Source organism: Pinus tabuliformis, chromosome J (genome assembly GCF_031772625.1).
Source record: "Pinus tabuliformis cultivar Carrire ecotype Pingquan chromosome J, CPIR1, whole genome shotgun sequence".
Classification (NCBI taxonomy): Eukaryota; Viridiplantae; Streptophyta; class Pinopsida; order Pinales; family Pinaceae; genus Pinus; species Pinus tabuliformis.
In genome coordinates, this window is record NC_142295.1 from 945125994 (window position 1) to 945150248 (window position 24255).

Below are 24255 nucleotides of genomic sequence, written 5' to 3' on the forward strand. Positions count from 1 at the left end.
CATGGTAGAACTCTGAATGTCAGCAACCCTAAACTTAAAAAAAAACATCCAATCTTATGAAGGCTTGGTTAAAATAAGACAATCTTATAAAGCCTTGTAACCAAGGATCAACTGTTCGGTTCAGCTATAAACAGGAAAAGGAAAGAAAAAGCAACCCCGTCATTTTTGCACATCATATTTCAATCAAAAAAATTAACTAAAACATGTGTAAACCACTAGCTGAGGCAAGTTGCTCTCAATCAGAAAACTAAGGTAAGGTTCTAATCAAATAAAATCTAAAACTATACACAAATGCAGACTGATCCAGTGGCAATGACTCAACGCTTCTAACAGAATTGAAAAGAATTTTTAACATAGCAAATGAACAACTCAATTTCCCCACTTGTATCCCAGATATTTATCTTTGACTGAGCCCCTCTTTTAAAAAAGCTCCCAAAATTTCCATGTCTGATAGGTGAATACAAGCAGCCATAGAAAATAATGTTTCCTGTAGCTTGAGGAAACTGCCACATATAAATTATGGTCCATGAGTCAAAAAAGAAAAATAATTATTCAGCCAAAACACATATATATACCTTTGTCACACAGAAGAAAGTTCTTCCAGACTCCCAAATCCGACGTCCAATGATATATTCTCGATCACTACAGAAGAACGGAAACTGCAATATAAGACATCTATAATCATTAGATACTATACTACTGAAAAAAAGCAAAGCAAAGACAATTCAAGTACAGCCAAAGAATGACCTTTCTAATCCAGTGGACAATCATGGTTCCTGTAACTGGGCACTCCTCAAGAGTCTTGAAATAAGTAAGCATGTCATCCCATCTGGGTCGAAAATCATCATCCCAGAAGAAGTCTCTCATCAATTCTGGTGTGACATCTTCCATGACCGTTCTGTTACAATATGCTGTAGGACCAGTCTGGGCAACAATGATCAAAGAAAAGTTAAAACACGTCACTCAAAACTGTTGATTGGCACATCTTACTAGAATTTATTACAAAATAACACCTAAAACAGAGTAATAAGAAAATCATTAGAGTAATATGGGTCTAAAATGGGCCTCATATTTGTTGATGAGTTGGAATTGGTCAACAATAATCATCGAGTTGGAACTATAAAAGTCAGATGATTATGTATCTATTTTTATTTAGCAATAATGAACTACATATAAACTCACCTTCGTTAAGATTTTGGTAAGGTCATCTTGCAATACAATAAATATTCTTAAAATACTAAATATAGAGTATAATTCAAATCATAATAGAACCACTTAGAGATACAATAAACATTTTATATTATATATATATTAGTCATATGTCAATTCAGTTCAGTTCAGATGGTTGGGAGGACTGACTCTTATCCTATCCACCCAGGTTAAATTCCCACAAGTGACATGCTGAGCTCTTAACGAGTATCTTGTTGTAATGGCTTCAAGCACTGTTGCTGATTAGCATTGTACACTAAAGATTCTAGGGTCTACCCTAGATACCATCAAATGAGGATAAGTACGCAGGGGTTTTCTTTGGGTAATGTAACCTCGAAATTTTTTTTAAAAAAGGCATTATATATAGTCATTATATAATATACCATATTATATAATATATCTTGTTAGCTGTAACTAACAAGCTATATGATCTTTTCTCGGAGAATTACAATCTCGACAAACATCCAAGCTTAAGCTTATGCCCTACTACAACATTTAAATATAGCAATTACTTCCAAAATAGAACCATCAATCATCAATTATTCTAGAGTAGTTATCAAAACCTTGATTCATCATATACATCTCCAAGAGATAATAGGCTGCCTTCCATTGTCTCTGGAATCAACAAAGCTATTCAATCGTTGTCCAGGATCATATTATCATGTGTTAAGATAACATAATGGGCTAACTGATTGCTGAGCAAATGAGGCTAACCTTCTGGCAAAAAGAGTTTTGATTAAAAACAGGGGGTCTAATATGATTCACATCCCCTAATGTCTATGACCCAACAATCTTTTGAGTCATGTAGCACCTTTGTTGATTACATCATCGATTTTTCAATGATGTGCCAAAACATCGTGATTTTTCCCTTAAAATAAGCATCACGCGGTTTACAAAAAATCATGATTTTTTTCGACTTTTCACATGGTTTACTCGAAATTCATGATCTTGAGTCATAATGCCTTATTTTTTTGTCATTTCACTTAGCAAGTTGGAGCAGTGAGACAATTTGGAGTGTGGTTAGCGGTTATTGGAAGTGTTAGAAGGGATTCCAAGTGCTAGGCAAGTGGATTTGTTCAATCCCTATTAATGTTGTGTAATTAACGGTAATGTTAAATTCTTGAAAATGAAAAATAAAGGGGAATGTCACTTTTACTTAAATTATTAACATTACCATTAACTGTTTCAGGATGTTTGATAGTGGTTCCAACCTCAATGGATTTCATATGGAGAAAGTAGAAATTTAGATCCAATTACAAATCCAGCAGACTTAACAGTTTTCAGAATTTGGGGGATTGCAGCGTTCCCATTCAATTTTGTCGTGTATGAGGGTATGGAAATAGCAATTAATCAAGAGCCCCAAGCCTGCTATATAATAATACTAAAAACCAGAACCTGGTTTTGAACCAGCCACCTATCTAACCGGGGTTTGAACCGGAACTGGATCAAACCAGACTGAACTGGATTCAATGGACCAGATTTGAAAAAAATACATAAAATAATTATTTTTTAATGAAAAAAATATTTTGAAGATTTCAAACCACGATTCCAAACCATTAGAGACAAAATATGCAAAGATTGCTCATATGTATACAATGTAAGGGTGAATATATCAAAATGGCACAAAGTGCAATATATATCAACAACAAAATACATAATCAATGAGGCTCTAAGTGGCCTCTAATGTCCAAAAACAATGTTATAATCATTGATCAACATGACCACTTATCAAACTCATCACTAATTCACCACTACTAGGAATGGGATCATCAACAAGAGCTACATAAACATCATTTGGCTCAAAGTCTTAGGACTTCTCAACTTTATAATATGGTAGAAATTGAAAAAGCTTAACATGCCTAACCAATAATTTTGGTTTGAGTTAAGGGTTCATCTCTTCAACCTTATAACATAGTAGAAAAAGTTTAGCATGCCTAACCAATTATTTTGCTTTGAGTGAAAGGTACATTTTTGTTGAGGCCAAGGCAAAGGAGTTCAACAATTAATACCACCAACATCATAGGAGTTCAAAAATCAATACCACCAACATTAAGATACATAAAGGGCTTCATACAATTGATTAAATGACAATCCCATATCCTCATGCATGACAGAATCAAATGGAAATGTTGCAATCCCCCAAATCCCGAAATCTTAAAAACTGTTAAGTCCACTAGATTTTGAGTGGGATCTAAAATTCTACTTTCCCCATATGAAATCCAATGAGTTGGAACCACTCTCAAACATCCTAAAACAATTAATGGTAATGTTAAACATTTCCTTTCTTTCCTATTCTAAAGAATTAATGGTAATGTTAAACATTTCCTTTATCTTTCATTTTCATCCTTTTACTTTAAAATTCTAACACTACGATTAATGCCAACATGGCTAGGGTTTAGTTAGGTTTTTTGTTTAGGTTTAGGGTTTATGAGGGGAAGGGTTGGTTTATAGCCAAGGTCTATTTTGGGAGGAAAACAACCCCTAGTTTCCTCCAAAACCACCTAAAAAAATGTCACTAGAGGTCCCGAACTCCCCCCATGCATGTGAAATCTGATCGGGTCGATTAGGGTTGGAACCAGCCGATTAGTGCTAGTTTGTACCAATTAGGTACGAAACCGACCTTCCAACTGGATTTTTGTACTAGTTTACTACCTAGAGGTTAGCCCTTTATCTTTGTTAATTTTTGGTATGTTCTATGGTTAGAGCAATTTATTTCAATTTTCATACTTAGCTCAATATCTGTTCCAGATTAGCAATCACATCAGCATTTAAAGTAAATTGCAGATAGAACATAAACATAGATCACAGAAGACAAGCCAAGACAAGAGGGCACAAGATGTGGCGCTAGCCAGGGATAAACCCCAATGTGGGGAAACCCTTGATCAATTCTTCTTATATGTTCTTCAATAGTTCAGCAGAGAGAGAGAGATAGTACATTTACAACAGAAAAACACTTTGACTTATCTAAATAAGAGCATAGATCATCTCTAAGAAGATGATACATGAGATAGCTAAACTCAGTTGAAGACATGTTGCTTCAACTGATTCTTCAAGGTGACTCCTTCACCTATCATTGTGTTGCACCTTGTCATCATGTTGCACCTCACCGTGCTGGACCCATCATCACTATGCTGCATCTCATCATGCTTCATCAATCATTACTGTACCCATCACTGTATTGCATCATGTACCATCATGTGCCATTGTTGCACCATGTTTGCCATACTGTCCCATGTGCTTGCTGCACCATGCTTGCGACCATGTGCTTACTGCACCTGGCTTACCATACTGTTATTTCATTGTAAGCATGCCTTTGCTGTTGTCCCATGCCATCATTGTAACATTGTTGCTATCATGTTGTCATTGTAACATGCTACCCATGCATTCCGTACTGCTGTCCCAATTGGCTATTGTTGTTGTCCCATCAATTGTGCCATGCCATAAATGTTGTCCCAATTGTATGCTTTCACAGTTGTTTACACTGTGACAGTTGTTTTCACAGCCCTTAACCATCCACTAAAACGGCTCTTAATCTCTTCGGCCCTACTAAGGAAGAGTCCTCCACATACGTGTGTGTGCGTGCTGCTGTTCTGGGCACAAATCTAACCCAAAACCTCTCCACGTTGTCCCTGTTTTGAAGTGGTCCCACGTTGTCACCTACAACCCACTCAAAACAAACTTCCCTTACCTTTTCGCTGCCGCAAGCAGTCCTGCATTCACCCTTCTTCAACTCAGCCTCCAAGCTCAACTCCTCGGTCCTCTAACAGCAGCTCGGTTAGCCCTGAAATAGACCTTCACTCCCTCGTTGTCCTAGCCTTTTTGCTACGTCTTCCATAGAGTTACCTCTCTCCCTTAGTCGGGTTCCTTGGGCTCCTTTGATGAGCTCTTGTGATGCACCAATGGATGTGTAGAGCTGTCATAGGCTAGGGCTTGCAAAGACTGCGGCTAGGGCTTCCTTAGGACTGCGTTAGGGCTACTTTAGGATTGCGGCTAGGGTTGCTTAAGGCCTCCTCCATAGTTGTGTTAAACTTCTTCCATGAGCTCCTTTAGGTCAACGTAGATTCCTTCCATAGCTTCACTAGCCTGTCTTCTTCGCTGCATCTAGGGCAGTCTCCTTTCCTCCAACGTCTAGGGGCTACTTCCTCCTAGATTTCTCTCACACTAAAACCCAAAGCGAGTGGAGAGAAATCAAGAGAGAAGTGTGTGTAAAATGACTCTCAAGTCATCTCCTTTTATACTAAAACGTTGACTCTCAAGTCATCTGGCCGACCTTGACAAATTGTCTTATAACACAAATAAATTCATAAGTCCATGAATACTTATCGGAATCGGATGATCTTTAGATCAATCCTACACCTCTCGATGAGAGGGATCAAAGAAAAATATCAACTGCCATAAATAAGATGACCCACATGGAGTTTGGCCCTAGTTGCCAATTTTAACAATCTTTCATTTCCATCCTTTTACTTTAAAATTCTAACACTACGATTAATGCCAACATGGCTAGGGTTTAGTTAAGTTTTTTGTTTAGGTTTAGGGTTTATGAGAGGAAGGGTTGGTTTATAGCCAAGGGTTATTTTGGGAGGAAAATAACCCCTAGTTTCCTCCAAAACTAAGTTTAAAACTGTCACTAGAGGTCCCGAATTCCCCCCATGCATGTGAAATTTGATCGGGTCGGTTAGGGTTGGAACCAACCTATTAGTGCTAGATTGTACCAATTGAGTACAAAATCGACCTTCCAACTAGATTTTTGTACTGGTTCACTACCTAGAGGCTAGACCTATTCGATCGGCCGGTTTGATTGATTACCAATTCAAACCAACCAATTTTTAAAGCTATCCTCTATATACCTTAGTGTTGATGGTAGTGGTTGTTAAACTTCCCTTTTGTGACCCTAGTAAAAATGTATCGATCGCTCAAACAAAATCTTGATCTGACATGTTAAGCTTTTTCTATATTATTTAATGGTTAGAGGGTGGTATTGAGAATGAGGGTTCAAGATTCAGTGTTGACTTTGATGCATCATTTTTTATTCGACATCCATTACATCATATATATTAGTGCCTTCTCCATAATGATGTGTCAATGTGTTAATATGATGTTGTTGTTGATTTATACGTTCAAAATTTTGGAAAATTTGAATATATTTTGTATTTTTTTTAATTTGTGTGATTTGCAAATGTTTTCGAGAAAATATTTTTCAAACTCTAGTTGATTGTTTGCAAATGCCAATGTTATCAACATTGTGTAGCACCACATTTAAGAACCAAATGGGTTGCCATGCGAAGTGATTAGATGACTTACAAGCCCTTGCCTAAAGCATCCAAAATTTCTCACTTGTCATGAGTTTTTTCCCCTCATTATCATTTCTTGCATGCAAGGAGGGATATTATCAGAAATGGTCCAAATGGTATTGCAAAAATTATGCGCTAGCTTCTATGCATTTTTCTGAATTCCCGGTTTGATTTTATTTCATGGATTGCTTGCCATGGTGGAGGTGCTTGAAGTCCCTGCTTTGGCTCGCTTCCTTTTTGGTTTCACGATTCTTGGGAAGCCCGGTGGCCTTCTTCCTTAGGTAAGACTCTATTTGGCGCCTTGGTCATTTTTGGCCATTGTTTCATTGTTGGAGGCATTTTTCCAGTTTCTCCAAGGTCTACACACCTGGATTTTGTTTTCAACTCTATCCTTCAATGATAGTTTTTGAGGGTTGGGGATTGGGAACTAAGTCACCTGGTTCAAATTCGAATTTGAGTTCAACGCCATTGAAATTCGACTGAAAATTTCCATGACAAAATTTAACATTAAATTCAACATATTGTAAAATTTATATATATATATATATATATATATAATAAATGAAAACCAGCATGGAGAAAAGTTAAAACTTGTTGGCAATTGGGAGTACGGGTTTATAGAAAACACAGCCGAGTCTGTAGGAGGTCAGAGCCATGTCTACATGTCAGCTTCAAGTCTTCAATGGACAGGTAGACTCACGAGCTTGTGGAGGAGGGTCGTAGGTGCACACAGCAGTGTCGACAACTCAACAGTCAGGCAGAGTTAAGACTCTGCAAAGGAAGGTCAAATGCAAAGTCCAGAGTTGCAGAGTATCTCAAGAAAGTTGCTATTACAGCTGCTGCATGACGCTGGGAGAGATGAAAACCACATATGTGGGAAAAACCAGACAGAAAGAGCCTAGGGTTTTTTCATTTTTTCTTATCTTCAGTCAAATTCTGAGCATTGAATTTGAAAATTCAGTCAAATTAATTTGCTTCAAGTTCGGGCTCAAGTTTGAAATTGAATTCTGCTTGTAATTCGCCAAATCTAAGCCAAATTAATTTGATTCACCTTAAATTTGGCAAATTTCAAATTTCAAGCTTCAAATTTGCAAACTGTGATGACTTAACTTGGGAAGATAATTCCCAGTCCCAAGGCTCAATTTCTTTGCTCAACAATCTTTGGAATTTTCCGTTCTTCTCTCAGCATATTTTGGTAATTCAGGGGTTGGCCATCAAAATCTTTTTCCAGGCTTCTCCAGAGTCCAGGATCTACATACCTGGCTTTGGTTTTGGACTCTGTTCTTCAGTGATAGCATCCAAGGGCTAGGGCTTGGCAAGATAACTCCCACCCACTGGGTTGAGACTCCTTGCTCAGAATTCTCAGGATTTTCCAGTACTTTTTTAAGTGGCTTTTGGTTCAAGTTATTCCCATGTTGCTTGGGAGCGGGAGCGAGAGCGGGAGCGGGGAGCGGGAGCGAAAACGGGAGCGGGAGCGACCATTTTCAGAAGCTCCCGGTTTGGGAGCGAAACCGGGAGCGATTTTTTAAAAATATATATATTTTTTATATTTTTTAATTTTTTATACATCTATGTCAACAAAAACATGTAGAATGATGAATTAGACATAAAAAACATAAAAAAAACATAGATTGATCATTGAACCATATCACATCAATCATCTAGAAATTATAATCGTCATCAACCATGTCCACAAGTTAGTAAAATACATATTACAACTGCAACAAATTGAGTCTCATGAATCATGATTCATCAAATTCAATCTTAAAGTTTCAACTTCAAGCTTTCAAAATTGAAAATTCAATAACATTTATCATCATTGATCACCAAAGTTGTACTTGTAAGCTAAGTTTAATCATTACAAGAAGTAATATCTAAGATATTTCTAAGTCCTAACTTCTAACTGTTAACATGATATGAAATGCTATAAATTTATAACATGAAACATGAATAATGAAATGAAATGAAACAACTTTAGTCTTTCACGAAGCATCATATTCATAATTCACATCATTACCAATGAGTTATAATTGCCAAGGCCCAACTTCAAACTTCAAATTTTCATTGTCACAGTGATATATTGTTTACAAAAAATATCATTATGATATGAAAAAGTCAAGAGTCAAGAGTCAAAGACTCAAAACTCAACAATTATGAAAACTAAAGTCTAATAGAAACTAAAAAAGACAAGTAAACTGTAAATCTACAAGTGGCCCTTGCCACGAGAGTCTCCAGGAGTATAAGCAGGTCGTGGTGGTCTTCTAGGAGTCTCCCGCACAAACCGACGACCAGAACTAGAACCTCCACGTGAGGGTGTAGATGGAGGTGGCGACAGCAAAGGAACAAGACTCGAACCTCGAGCACTGCTACTGGATGGTGGAGGTGGAGGTGGAGGTGGCATGGCTGCTGCAACTGCTTCAACTTCATCCCTTACAAGTTCCTCTTCCAGTTCTTCAATATGTACAATGCCATCCTCCAAATTGTCATCCTCTGGGTGATTGTCCCAAATTTTATATGTGGGATCCTCATAAGCCCGATCACAGTAATGACTCAACAACCTCAAGTTGTAGTGCACATAAACCAAGCTTTCTGCTCAGTTTTCATTGAGTCTGTTTCTTTTCACATTATGTATGTAGCTGTAGGTGCTCCAACACCTCTCTGCAGAAGAAGTATTTACAACCTGTGAAAGAACTTTTTTGCCAATTTTGGCAAAAGTCCGTGGCCGCCATATGTTTCCCACCATGTGAGAGTATCAAATCTATCTCTGTCGTCCATTGCATGGAAGTTACCATACAAACCAGTGCCACTGAAGTATCTGCCTATTTCAAGGCGCACAACTGCACATTCCTCCCTATCAGGTACCAACTTTTCTAATGCTTCCAAATATCCTTTAGTTACCTCTGAATCTAAATGGGGTTTGGTCCTAACCCCACCCCCTGCTACAGGTTGGCCCAACCAAGATGTAGAGTAGTATTTTGGCGTAAGGATATACGCCAAGCAATGTAGTGGAAGATTAAGTCTATTCCACCGTTCACACACACAATCATGAATCAGTTTGTACAAGTTGGGATCTCTATTATGAACAGTATCTTTTATTTCCCCCAACATGGTATCCATCTGCTCATACACCTCGCCAATCACTGGTTTGTCTGTATCTGCAAACCGAATCATGTGATAAATGGGCTTGGTGAAATCCAATACTTGCCTCACACTTGTCCAAAACTGACCATCAAGAGTGGCCTCCTCCACCATTTCAAAAGCTCCCATGTCAGCTGCATTTGTAGCCCTTTCCTTTAATACCTGCCAATGTGGACTTGATACCATGCTAGCCAATGCCTCTCTTACCTTCAAAAGGCGCTTGAAGGTGAGGTAATAGCTATCAAATCTGGTCTTCGCAATCTTCAACAACTCCAATCTCGAGTGACTGCGGAAAAGGCCATGGGTATTGCTATGATTTGTAATAAATTTTATCATTTGTTTGCCTTTCTTGTACAAATCACCAATCCATTAGTATTGTTCATTTTTGTTCTTGACAATATCATGCAACAGAAGGTTCAATGTGTGAACCAAACATCCAGACCAAAATATGTTGGGGTATTTATCCTCAATAATTGCTCCCGCTGCCTTACAATTAGGAGCATTATCAGTGATGACTTGGATGACATTGTATGGGCCAATGCGCTCAATTGTTTCAAGTAATGCTTCTGCAATGTTGATGGCGGTCTTGAACTTGTCTCAGTAATCATGTGCAGTTAGAAAGATGGGACCACTAACAGACACAGCAAGAACACTTATCAATGGCTTGCCTTTTACATTTGTCCATCCATCAGATACAATGGACACCCCATGGTCAATCCAAGAACTTGTCATTCTATTCAAAGAATGTGATATTTTTGCTTTTTCATGATCAAGGCCAACGGTTCGTGCCTTGTCATACCTAGGGCTCTTGTATCCTTTAGGGGCATCATTTATGGGAGAAACCATTTCGTGCCAATAAGGTGAGCGAAGAACATTGAATGGTATCCCACATGCATAGAGAAACCTGTAAACCTTTGAATCCACATCATTCCTACACCCCTCATCAAAGAAATCTGATATGGTTCTACGCCTTAAAGATGATGACCCTGTGCCTCCATATCCACTGCCTTGGGAGGATGCTGAAGGAGTTCTTTGTGATTGTGAGCTTGGTTCAAAGAAACCCCTTGATTTTTTTGATCTGTATTGGGCTTCCTCCTCTTCCCTTATGTATTTGGCTCTATCCGCTGCTGACACCGCTGTACAAGTTTTAATTCCTATTTGTTTGTCTCCATCCCATGGGCTTTTCCCGCAGAGGTGTCTTCTAGCACGGGTGTATGAACCTATGTAATCAGTGTTGCAATGGGGGCAATGAAATTTAGTGGTTCCACCCCCTCTCCCTGTTTCAGCCCTGTTAACATATTTCCACAATGGAGTTTGGTCTTGTTTAGTTTTTTGAGGGTCATGTTCACCCTCCTCCAGCTCCTCCTCACCGGGGTTTTCACCAATTTGACTTTCTCCAGCTTCTTCATCCCCCTCTTCAGTTTGGCCCCTCCATTTCCTACTCTCCAGCACCATAATAACCATAAAAGAGACCAGGAAGAGGAAAATGCCAAGAAATATAGCCAGGTCCATGGTGTTTGATGTTTGTAAGGTTTTGATTCTTGAATCTGCAAATTAATTTAATTTATTGGGATTAATTAATTTAATTTATTAATTTAATTTAAATTCATGATTTTTAAACTCAATAAACTAAATTAAATTAACTAAATTACTACCTAACTAAATTAAACTAACTAAATTACTAAGTTACTTAACTCTACAGGCTTGCCCCTCACTCCTCGGCACTTGCTCCTCGCTCCTCAGCACTTGCTCCTCGCTTCTCCTTGCTCCTTTGCTCTTGCTCTTGCTCAATGAAGTGATAATGAAATTTTTTTAGGCCCATTGGGCTTTTAAAACAAAAACAAAAACAAAAAAAATTAAAATTGGATTTTTTTTGGCATCCGCTGATTTTTTTTCCGCCGGATCGCTCCCAGCACCCGTCGAAACGCTCCCGGAGCGATCGCTCCCGGACGTTAAAAATCGCTCCGAGAGCGACGGACCGACCGCTCCCTGCAACGCTCCCGAAAATGGCAGGGAGCGCAAATTTTTTTCAGGAGCACGCTCCCAAAAATCGCTCCCACCCGGAGCGCGATTCGGGAGCGGGTTCGGGGGGAGGCGCTCCCCCGCAACTATGAGTTATTCGATGGTTAATTTGCAAACATGGCTCATCTTCGTCTTACTGCTGGTATACGCTATCTTTGTTTAACTCTGTTATCTGTGTATTTTGTCGATACGTATTCAACAGACCTGCTCGAAATTCTAAGGATTTGATGAAGGCATGAGGAGACACTTTAGGGCAGCAACATAGTTCTTCAGTCAATCTCTATTCATGCCCATGGCAATGAAAAGTATTCTGCATTCCAGAATGCAAATATAATGACTCTGCTGATTCAACAAAAGCAAAAAATAGATGAGCTCAAAAAAGAGTGTTGTATGCTAAGGAATTTGGTCCTTAACCTGCGTAAGGAATCTGTCTACAACCTCAAATCATCATGTCTCCATCAACTCAGCTCAGGGTGACCCTAATGAGGAAGAGGCCGTACACCAGTCCAAATAAACTATGGAAGTAGACTGGCAAATCTACCCAGGATGAAGCAATCAGCAAGCAAGTTTGTATTTTGTCTATATGTTATATAAAGCAGTATGTATTTTGGGTATCTTTTATAAGCAGCATTCTTGATTTAATAGTTGGACTGTAGCAATTTCTGTTATCAGCAAACTTTCTTAAATAGTATCTGAAAGTTGCAAATTTTGTCTGAAAACACAGCAAACTTTATGTAAATTTCGCCAATAGCTATGCTATGGCACTTTTAATACAATATCTCCCAATTCTGGTTTTAAAAAATGAAAAACAGGTTATATTATATAATATAGCATATAATTGTCATTTGAGTTTAGCCTGAGTAGTTGGGAGAAATTGTTGTGATCCCTCCCCACCCAGGTTCAAGTCTCACAAGCTGACATGTTTAATCGCTGACATGTTTAACCTCCCGAATAAAGTAATCAATGTGGCACTCGTGAGGATATAATGTGGGCTGGCCTGGTAACAGCAACCTCTCTCTTGCCTTCGGGATGAGAGGAAGGCTGATTCTTTCCCCGAGTGGTCCCTAATGCCCAAATGTTTTCCTTGGAAAAAATAAGATAGAAGTCAATTGGGTTTAGCTCAGGTGGTTGGGAGAAATGTTGTTATCCTGCCCACCAAGGTTCACTTCCTACATGTGACATGTTGAGCTCATAAAGAGTATATCTTTTAGTGGATTCAAGCCTTTTTGTCTGTGCAGTCCCTCGACCACCAAAACATGCATATTTCTCATACAGAATATGAGGATATTTCTCATGGAATGAATGAATGAATATATATATATATATATGAATTAACAATTAACTAGTTAACAGCTATCCTATATGTGATATATAATATTTAACAATTAAACAGTTATATTATATACAGTAATGAATTATGTAAATATTTATTTAAGCCGCAAGGGTTAGCTCAAGTGGTTTCAAGTGGTTTAGAGCCAGACGTGAAGTTCTTTGATATTGTTGCTAGTTGTTGCTGATCACGGGTTGCACTCTCTTCGATTCCCTTGGGGCAAGGCCCCATAATCAGGGCCAACGGTTTACCATCCATGAAATGTGGAAAGTACTCCAGGGTTTCTTGTGCTTTCATTCTAATTAAAAAATAAATTAAAATTTTAAGCATATATATTATTATTATTAAACTTCTATAATTATTTAATTATAATTTTATTTATTGAGTTTTAAATTTAGAATTTACTATGTCAAAAAAAGGTAACAGTATGTCAAATTAGTTAATAATAGTTTTTACATAAAATATAATATGAATCCAAATATTTTGCCATTACACCATTTATTGTGTGTGCACAATAAGCTTTAAAAAACATTATTATTATTTTTTACTTTCATCTCTTAAGTCTACACTAAACTAACTAACTTCTCAATCATTAATAAGACAATATAGATTAACCTTGACCAAATAACACCTCTATCTTAACGTGATGTGGCATATGCTTTGCATGATATGGCATTTACTTTTGCTATTTTAATATTTTTGACCTAAATTTACTCTAATGCAAACTTGATTTTAAAAAAAGACTTTATAAACCCTAAATGAACAAACCCAATGATTAAAATAAATTAAATGGACAAAACATAACTAGCCAAGATATGCTCACCCTGCTATGGCCTGCCAAAAAAAGAATGAAAGCAGGAACGTGAAAACCATAAAGCCATCCAACTCTCCCCAAACCAATGTATTTTTGTGAAACATTCAATGAATTTTACTTTCCCGTTCATTAAAATAAACTAATATCAATTCCCACATGCAAAAAAATGCCATTGGATCCATAATTTGGTATCTTGAAAGTTGAAACAATGTGTCTTGGGTGGTAAGCTACGCCTGTAAAGTCTACAACATGCCCCATTTTATACATCCATTTTGTAATCCACAAAAATGTCTGGAAGAAAACTGAAACTGCTGAATACTAGATGAAAGACTACCTCTTGTTCATAACGCCAAGCTTGAAAGGTCATGGTTGCTGTTGAGCGGTTCATTATCTGTTGCCATGCAGGGCCTTTATCTTTTACTTGCAGCATGTGCAACAAATTCTCTAAATCCTCATCAGATACAACTGCCTGCTCCTTCCCTCTGAGAGATGTACTGGAAAGCATGGTAATTGTCAGATACCATATAAAATATATGTCATATGCTTTTAATCACCTTTACCAATGCAGAGATGCATGTAAAAGGATAATGAAATATGAATAACTACACGTCTACCTGAGTCAATATATGAACACAACTCAATTCTAGGTTTTGTTTCTTTTCGACTCCACAATATAATAATTGCCATGTTGTGCCCTAAAACTGGAATTTCTAGATTTAAACCCAACCAGATTAACAGCAGAATTTTTTACTGTAAAGAGGAAGAGAAAAATTTTGGAACATGTGGATAAGATACATAATAATAAACGATTCATTACATTACAACTGCATTACTGTGAATGAACAGGCCTTAAAAGAGAGGGATGCTAATCAAGAAAGAAAGTCTCTGCCTGAAGGGTGAGTCAAGACGAATGTTGCACGAAGAGGGAACATTTTTTGGAAGTATCGAAAGCATCATTTTCCAAAAATCTAGGAAGCGAAGCATCTCGGAAGAGTCTATTATATATATATATATATATATATATTCAAAAAGAACATCCAAAATACCAAATTAGTTGTAGAAGATATGAAAACATGCATATGTGTACATAAATCAAGATTCAAATAGATATGGCTGTGTATTTTTGTAGCTTGGGAGGTATACTGCAAGCCTTGTGGATCGAAGGTTTGGAGGAAGGAGCGCCACAAAGCACTTGTGGGCTTGAAACCCAAGCCTGGGGTTTTGCACCCAAAGGTGTTGGGCCAAAACTGTGACGAGATTACGACGTGTGATGGATGAGGATGAGAGTAGATGATGAGATAAATCCAACGCATCGAGAATCGTACAATTCCGAGTTCTCGTTGAAGAGTTATTAATTTTTGAAGTTATGTGTGGGCTAATTTGTCAAGTGAAGCATGTCGGCTAGGGCTAGTTTAGCCCTCTTGATAAATTCGTTGGAGACCTCTTCTTGGATATAAATAAGAGGTACAATAGGAGTTATTACACAAATCCAAAGAGCATCCACATCAAAGAAAGCTCTGAAATAGGGCAGCAAAGAAGGCAGTTAGGTTAGGACGCAAGTGTGGGAGCACAAGTTTTTGAGGGAGACCACTTCTGTTAAGGGTGCAGATTTCTGAGCAGCAGAGCCACAGCTCTGAGACACCTTGCATGGAGGCAAGGAGGATGGTTTTAGGGCTGTTCATCTCTTGAAGAAGTGCGAGTTCACTTGGTGAAGCAGCCGCAGTCAAAAGGCATGTTCTGTGAGTGTTTTTTGTAAAGATTATTTCTGTTCATGAGGCCGCAGGAAGGAGATGCTACAGCTGTGTGTGAGGGCAACATTTGAGAGGGCCCAAGGCCTACAATAACACCTTGGATGCCTAGGAAAAACAGCAGAAGGAAGCAGCCAGATTGGAGAAGGATACACTGTTTTAGGGCAGTGGTTTAGGGCTGGTGTTTGCCCTAACCAGTCTAGTGTATGCACAGAAATCGAGGTCAAGAAGGCAGCAACAGGGAGTTGCAGATGTCATCTTGTTGACAGATGGATACTAGTGGATGAGGATCCTAGGACAGGACAAATTGAGGAGTCTGTTGGCAGCCAAGAGGAGGGGTTTCCTAGATGATTGGATGCCCTAACTAGGAGAAGATGCTACAGCAGACTTGGTCACTTGTGGTCTGTCGGAGGGCAGCATAAGAGTGGACCAAGTATAAACGTGAATGGGCATTCATGGTTTGCTGGAGGACAGTGTGATAGTGTCCAAGTTGGAGCCCGGTGTGCACCACCTTCATGGACTTAGGTGGTTGCTAGAGTGGCAGTTGTTGAGCTCATGGGTCTGATCAACCAGGAGCAGTTTGTGCAGCCCTAGACTGGTGTGTGGAGAAGGACTTCTACAACAGATGATGGGCAGTCCTCCTAGCACATGTTCACTGTGTGAGATGGACATGTTGTAGTGATATGTGGTGGCACTTTGTGCCCTATGTTGGTCTTCAACGGAGCAGCGTAGGAAGACCATAGTGGGCTGAAGTCCCTGAGTAGTTGAGAAGCAACAATGGACAGATTGAGAGTTGTTCACAAGTGGAGCTGTGAACAACTCGACAGGAGTCTAAATGTGTTGTGCCATTCATGGACTAAGGCACAACTAGAACGCAGATTGACAGCCGAGGTTCAGTGGCCAGATGGACTTGGAGTATTTGATAGAGGTAGGAGCTACAGATCAAGAGCCGAAGGACCGGGCAGGTACAGGGTAAGACTAAGAGGAGTTGAGAGAGTGCGCTACAGCCAAATGGTCAGAGTATCTTGTTAAGGGTAGATTGGTTGTTGATGGATTGACACAAAGCCCCAGTTTTGTATCTTGTATCATTGGATGTATGAGGGCCATTATCCCTGGTAATGGGAGCCCTGGACTGTTCTATTATATGTTCATTAACATAACGAAGTTGGGTTGAAAATTGTAAAAAGTTGTCCATATTTTGTGCACTAGTAGATTTATTGTTGTTTATATTCCGTTGTGCAAAGTAGTATCGTTGTGATTCTTGGTTTGGTAGCGTCAGAGATTTTAAGATTCTATCCTAGACCCAAGGTCATGTAAAAACAATATGGTATCAAAGCGTATCTAAGCTACTTTGAGGGACAGTGAATCTGAGTGTGCACAGGGAAGCAACTCAGAGGGAGTTGAGGGTATCTATATCATGGAGCAGAGGGTTCAGCTGTAGATATGGAGATGGTCTTGACTGGCTTGGCAGCGAGATTGGCTGGGAGTTTTGGTGGATTGGTGGTGAGCCTAGTGAATTACAATTTGTTGTAGGGCAAATTGTTGATCATGGACTTCCATTGATTTGTCATGGATGGTTGGGATAGCTCGATGGTTTCTTTGGCTTGGACGAGATCAGATTGATCAAGATGGCTTCATGTGATGGACTACAGATTGGCAGGCTAGAGTCTTCATCGGATCGTGATGTTGCATATCCGAGATTGAAGGGATTTGCACGAGTGGTATTTGATCCAGGAGGATGAGTGTTTGTAGGACTAAGCCAGTGGAGATCGTGTAGGCTCAGAGGGAGTCTAGCCTTAGAGGGAGCAGCCCTATGGAGGTTTGAGATCTTCAGGTTCAGATGTGATGAGGCAGAGGCACTACCAAGATTGTCGGGTTCATTCTACAGAGTATGTTGCAGTGATGGACGCTAGATGGGCTAATGTCGCTAAAGATGATGATGGTTACTTCCTAGTCTTGGAAGTACCTCCCTCGCTAAGAGGGAGTGTTGATTTTTGGGGCCTGGGAGGTACTCCAAGCCTTGTCGATCGAGGGTTGGGAGGATGGAGCACCACAAAGCACTTGTGGGCTTGAAACCCAGGCCTGGGGTTTTGCACAGAAAGGAGTTGGGCCAAAACCGTGACGAGATTACAGCATGTGATGGATGAGGATGATAGTAGATGACAAGACGAATCCAACGCATCGAGAATCGTCAAATTCTGAGTTGTCGTTGAAGAGTTATTAATTTTGAAGTTATGTGTGGGCTAATTTGTCAAGGGAAGCATGTCAACTAGGGCTAGTTTAGCCCTCTTGACAAATTTGTTGGAGACCTCTTGTTGGATATAAATAAGAGGTAAGCTTGGAGTTATTATACACATCAAAGGAGCATCAACGTCAAAGAATATCTCTAAAATAGGGCAGCGAAGAAGGCAGCTAGGACCCAAGTGTGGGAGCACGAGTTTTTGAGGGAGAACACTTTTGTTAAGGGTGCAGATTTTTGAGCAGCAGAACCGCAGCTCTGAGACACCTTGCATGGATGCAAGGAGGATGGTTTTAGGGTTGCTCATCTCTTAAAGAAGTGCGAGTTTACTTGCTGAAGCAGCCGCAGTCAAAAGGTATGTTCTATGCGTGTTTTTTGTGGAGATTATTTCTGTTCATGAGGCCGCAAGAAGGAGATGATACAACTATTTGTAAGGGCAAGATTTGAGAGGACCGAAAGGCCTAGAGGAGCCTTCTAACTCAGCCGCAGCTATCTCAAGAGACAGCGTAGTTGTACAGAGCCTTTCTCCATGTGTTAGGGCTGCTTTCATGAGCACTAGTGTGGGCAGATTGTGGTGTTTGATCTGGAGTATTGTTAAGTGTCTTGTGAAGATTCCCAAGGCCTACAATAACACCTTGGAAGCCTAGGAAACAACAGCAGAGGAAGCGACCAGATTGCAGAAGGATACACAGTGTTTTGGGCAGTGTTTTAGGGCTGGTGTATGCCTTAACAAGTCTAGTGTATGCACAGAAATCAAGGTCAGGGAGGCAGCAGCACAGAGTTGCAGATGTCATCTTGTTGATGGATGGATGCTAGTGGATGAGGATCCTAGGAGAGGACAAATTGAGGAGTCTATTGGCAGCCAAGACTTGGAGTTTCCTAGATAATTGGATGCCCTAACTAGGAGTAGATGCTACAGTAGACATGGTCACTTGTGGTCTATTGGAGGGCAGCATGAGAGTGGACCAAGTGTGAACGTGATTGGGAATTTATGGTTTGCTGGAGGACAACGTGATAGTATCCAAGTTGGAGCCCGGTGTGCACCATCTTCATGGGTTAGGTGGTTGTTAGAGTGGCAGTTGTTGAGCTCATGGGTCTGATCAACCGGGAGCAGTTTGTGCAGCCCTAGCCTTGTGTGTGGAGAAGGACTTTTACATCAGATGATGGGCAGTCCTCCTAGCCCATGTTCATTGTGGGAGATGGACATCTTGCAATGATAGGTGGCAGCCCTCCGTGTAGCGCGAGAAGACCATAGTGGGCTGAAGTCCCTGAGTAGCTGAGGAGCAGCTGTGGGCAGATTGAGAGTTGTTCACAAGTGGAATTGTGAACAACTCGATAGGAGTCTCGATGTGTTGTGTCCTTGATGGACTAAGGCACAACTAGAGAGCAGATTAACAACCAAGGTTCAGTAGCCAGATGGACTTGAAGCATTGATAGAGGCAAGAGTTGTAAATCGGGAGCTCAAGGACCGGCAGGGACAAGGTACGACTGAGAGGAGCTGAGAGAGAGCACTAAAGCCAAATGGTCAGAGTATCTTGTTAAGGGTAGATTGGTTGTCGATGGATTGACACAAAGCCCCAGTTTTGTATCTTGTATCAGTGGATGTATGAGTGCCATTATCCCTATTATGGGAGCCCTAGACTGTTGTATTATATGTTGATTAATATAACGAAGTTGGGTTGAAAATTGTAAAAAGTTCTCCATATTTTGTGCACTAGTAGATTTACTAATGTTTATATTTCGTTGTGCAAAGTAGTATCATTGTGATTCTTGGTTTGGTAGCGTCAGAGATTTTAAGACTCTATCCTAGACCCAAGGTCATGGAAAAACAACAATGGCATCTATAGTACATCAATATAGCGATCCTATTATGCTTCCCCGAAATATCAAGCACATAAGACAATAACCATGCTTGTATGCTATGTGCAAATAGAACACTATTTATGAGGAGGATCATCAACCCTGAATTACAATTACAATGAATGTTGCATTGCAAAATTTTATGGAAAACATCTCCGAATACTAAGAATAAGAAAACACCATGAATTGATATGTTTGTGTGTTAAACCATCATACATCTATGTCAACCCCAAATCTATCAAGCAACAAGGATCAAAAGGGTTTTTGAAAATCTTTTATTTTTTCTTTTTTAATTTAACATGATGCAATCATCTCAGTTTCCCAATTGCCCAACAGGCATGCCCATGCTTAATAGATGCTGGGCCCATGGGTTGCCACACTGAATCTGCATTTCTTCCCTTGACAAGATAGAATGACACACCAATACACCTGTTATGTGTTTTAAATCTTTGTATCTTTTTAAACATGTTAGTATTTTTTTTAATTTAGCATAGGTAATGTTGGCATCAATGGATAACATCATCTGCTCATGTCAGCATTATCCACGTTACATCATCAGCCTAATACGAGACTGTAGAAGCGCCTATCAGCACAATGATTGATCGCGTATTTATACTAGTATATCAATGCTCATGAAGGCCCTAGCTTTTGGGATGATGTACTCCATATTGATTATTACATTGAGTTAGAGCAATGAACCTTCAACCTGCACCTCAGCCACAGCAACTCTCTTCCCTCTCACAGAACTGCACATGCTTCATGAATCAGCTAATTTCGCAATAATTTCTCCAAAATGTTGGTCAGAAATGGATCTTGATTCACCATCCGATTCGAGATTTCTGATTGTTACATCCATGCCATTGTTTCCAAAGAACAAAACACAATGGGATGTTATGCCTAACTATTTGCATTTGACATTTGGATTATGATCAATTTAATGTCAATGAAATTATTTATGCGTAATCCAACAACTTAAGGACACAATGTTGGCATGACAGCCAGGATTAGGGCCTACACGAAAAATGTTGGAGAAATTAGTGCTTATAAGAAATATTAAAATCTCACAGTAAAGAGAGTATAAAAAGTTGTTCTTATTTCTACAGATGTGTTTCTTCCATTCCTTATTGTGCTCTGTGACCAATGTTCCCCTGCTATCATATGTATATTTGGCATATTTACGACATTTTAGGTTATTTGTGGGTAATTTGTTACACGACAGCATGAGCATACACAACACAGGCTCAAATGCCACTCGAAAATTAATAACTTGCAATGGGGATACCGGGCATCGGACCACTTCTGGAGGCGAGTCAAATGCTGTTGTTGATAAATTTAGTCCCCCTAACATCCTCTTGGTGTGAAAAGGTCCAACGGGACCTGAAATCTGTCCACTTTAAGATCATAGGCTTGCCCTGTCTTCAAGGCACGAGGAGGGGACCAGTGGGATTTTACGAATCACCCCCTTTTACAGGCGTCTTTGTTAGTTCATACTTGGGACGGATTTGGATGGGCTTGCCCTCTCTTCAAGGCACGAACAGGGGACTCATGGGCTTTTACAGCTCACGCCATTTTAAAAACAGCATTTCTCGGTTCCCTTTTGGGAGTGATTTGGAGAGTGCGCAGTTCCCGGCTTTGTTGATTCCTTTTTGGGAGTAATTTCGAAACTGCCCAGAACACTGTTATGAGCACCATCTCATAGAATAAATGTGATGATCGAAAATTAGTGAGCAATGAATGCAATTTTCCCAAGCCATATTACAAATATCAGTACTCAAAAAATATGGAATTATGATTGAGCCATGATCTTCACCGGCTCAAAATCAACTTAATCGAGGGGACAAAATCAATCCAGGCCAATTGTCAATCATTCTCAAACGCCAAAATTAATCCAGGTCTTAATGTATGTGAATTTTTCCAGTGAATGTAACAATACTCAACCATTCTCAGAGGCCAAAATTAAACCCGGTAAGGCCTTGTACAATAAAAACTAAAAATGTCAATTAACAATTTCAAACAAAACTATCAAGAAGATTACTGTACTTACCCCTCTGGAGGGGTCAGCTCCGTGGATGCTGGCTCTTGCAATGTTGGGTCATCGCCCTTGGCCTTTGAATCGCTAAAATTAGACCACAATTTTCTCAACACAGGGAACGCAGTGAGTGCAGTAATAGCAAACCAAAGACGTCGAGCACCGAACCCAGGGGGGGCAGTCCATGCAAATCGAAACTTGGACCTCATTCCCAAACAAATCAGACCAGCCCACCTGGGTTTCCATGACCACCCAACAAGCAGGCCTATCATAACCGCCAACCATAAGGGCACCAAGCACATTACAATGTTAACAAATGTCTCTACTAGTGCTGGTTTTCTGAAGATCTGATAAACATCCATGCCCGATGGTTCCATTTCTAATACCCAACTTGCCAATTCTGCTGTGCCTTCTCCACACTAGAAAATCCCAAAGCTCTGATGCTAGGTTTCATGAGAAGAATTGGCACCCGAAATTCCGTTATCTCGGCATCATATGACTTCGGGCTGCAGAGATGTCGCTGGCGATATGCTACCAGGTTCAGATCTTGACCGCAGGTTCGCTAAATCCTCTCCGGTATGCTGCAAACGAAACTGGAAGTATCAATTTGTTTTCCCGTCGACTAGATTACTTGCTTTCCGATGAACTCTCCGCGGAACAGGGTCACATGAGGAGAGTCATGGACCTTAAAAGGCGCGTCAGTTCTTGATCGGTTGGTTGCTACCGTTTCCGCATACGGGAAGTCATCGATTGAGGACTAGATATTAATGAGGAAAAAAATCCCAAGCATACGTATATACCATTTAGATTTCAGTGCCTTTTATTTTATTCTTATATATCATTTAGCTTTCAATATTTTTTTAATATTATTTATATTTTATTCTATATGCCATTTAATTTTTAATAATTTTTTTATTTTTGATACCATTTAGCTGTCAAAGTTTTTTATTTTAGATATATAATTATTATAAAAAAACTAAAAGACAATCTGCATTGTAATTACCATGAGGATATATGTATTGTCTTATCCTAGTGAATTTGGTATGCTAAGAGGATATGTTTAATAAGATTTATTAATTTTAGATTTATTAAATTTCAAATAAGATTAAATTTAAAATGTAAAAAAAAATTGAGTGGAAAATTTGAAGAAAAGTTTGCACTTTAAGAGATTTGAATTTTTTTGGTTCATGGTAGGTTTGGAGTTATCATAGATCTATTTTGATTATGAACAACACACTACACACTAATAAAATATTTTAACTATATGAAATTTTCTTTATAAGACTACATCTTCATCATGTCCAATTTTTACTTGTTTTTTATAATATATAAAATTATTTTTGTTATTAATATTTTTTAAAATGTTACATCTCCATTTCCCCTTAGTAAGACTACATCTTCATCATCTCCTTAGTAAGACTACATCTTCATCATGTCCAATTTTTACTTGTTTTTTATAATATATAAAATTATTTTTGTTATTAATATTTTTTAAAATGTTACATCTCCATTTCCCCTTATATATTGAATTATTTTTATTATTAATATTGTTTAAAATTTACATGTCATAATAACTTATGGAATAAGAACACACTCACTCTCTATTAAAATATATAATATATAAAATTATTTTTGTTATTAATATTCTTTCAAATAGTACATCTCCATTTCCCTTATATCTATACAATTATTTTTATTATTAATATTTTTTAAATGTTACATGTCATGATAACTTATGGAATAAAAACACATTCACTCTCTAGATAAATGTCTTTCGGTTAATTACATCATTAGGATTTGGTCGACATTTCGAACCAATTAATGTGGTTCATCCTCAGGACAAGGTGAGAAAATATTAATCTTGAAGAATAAATAGCGTGGATGCATCATTTTCGAGAGACTCTCTATTAAAATATTTTACTCAACATGATTTATTTTGTTAATAATCTTTTTAAAATATTATATATGAACTCCATATTAAAAATTAATAAATTACACATCTGAAAGAATAACTTCGGCGTAAATCACATGTAGACATACATTTGTCGACGCGTTTCGAACCAACCAGTGTGGTTCATCGTCAGGACAAGTTGAAGAAACAGATCCAGCTTAGCATGAAAAGTAAAAATATATATGGTTCATGGTCAGGACAAGTTGAAGAAACAGATCCAACTTAGCATAAAAAGTAAAAATATATATAATAATTATTATTATTATTATTATTATTATTTTATTTTTCTAAGTGTAAAATCTATATAAAATTGTGTTATTTATAAGTGATAGTAGAATATTTTTTTTGTTATTAATGTATTTTTGTTTTAAATGTTGCATGCCAACTAATGATAAAATGAATTGGACATCATGTAGTATCAACAATATTATTTTTCACAAGCAATTTATCAACTTATGAGCGAATGGCATATCTCCCTAAAAAGTAAATTATTTTTTTATTTTCAATTACTTTATTTCTCTATAAAGTTCGATAAGGTGGAAATTGAAGTATTTTATTTATGGCCAACATTGATTTTTTATGTTATTAATATTTTTCAATTGGTTTTTTTTTTTTTTAACA

General features: G+C 38.5%; 1 protein-coding gene across 2 annotated transcripts in view; it reads right to left on the minus strand.

Annotated features, from left to right (window-relative positions):
• The window catches only part of LOC149229906 (uncharacterized), a 98526-nt gene extending 76090 nt beyond the window's left edge, over positions 1-22436 (minus strand). The window contains exons 1-4 of one of the 2 annotated variants that reach the window (XM_089378783.1): positions 21699-22436; positions 14142-14289; positions 748-924; positions 576-659 (exon numbers count right to left, since the gene is read on the minus strand). In XM_089378783.1, the coding sequence (XP_089234909.1) occupies positions 576-659; positions 748-924; positions 14142-14289; positions 21699-22060 (771 nt within the window). In that variant the 5' untranslated portion in view covers positions 22061-22436. Of the gene's footprint in view, positions 1-575; positions 660-747; positions 925-14141; positions 14302-21698 lie in introns of both variants that reach the window. The other variant, XM_089378782.1, reaches the window with a different exon arrangement.
• Positions 22437-24255: the final 1819 nt, after the last annotated feature.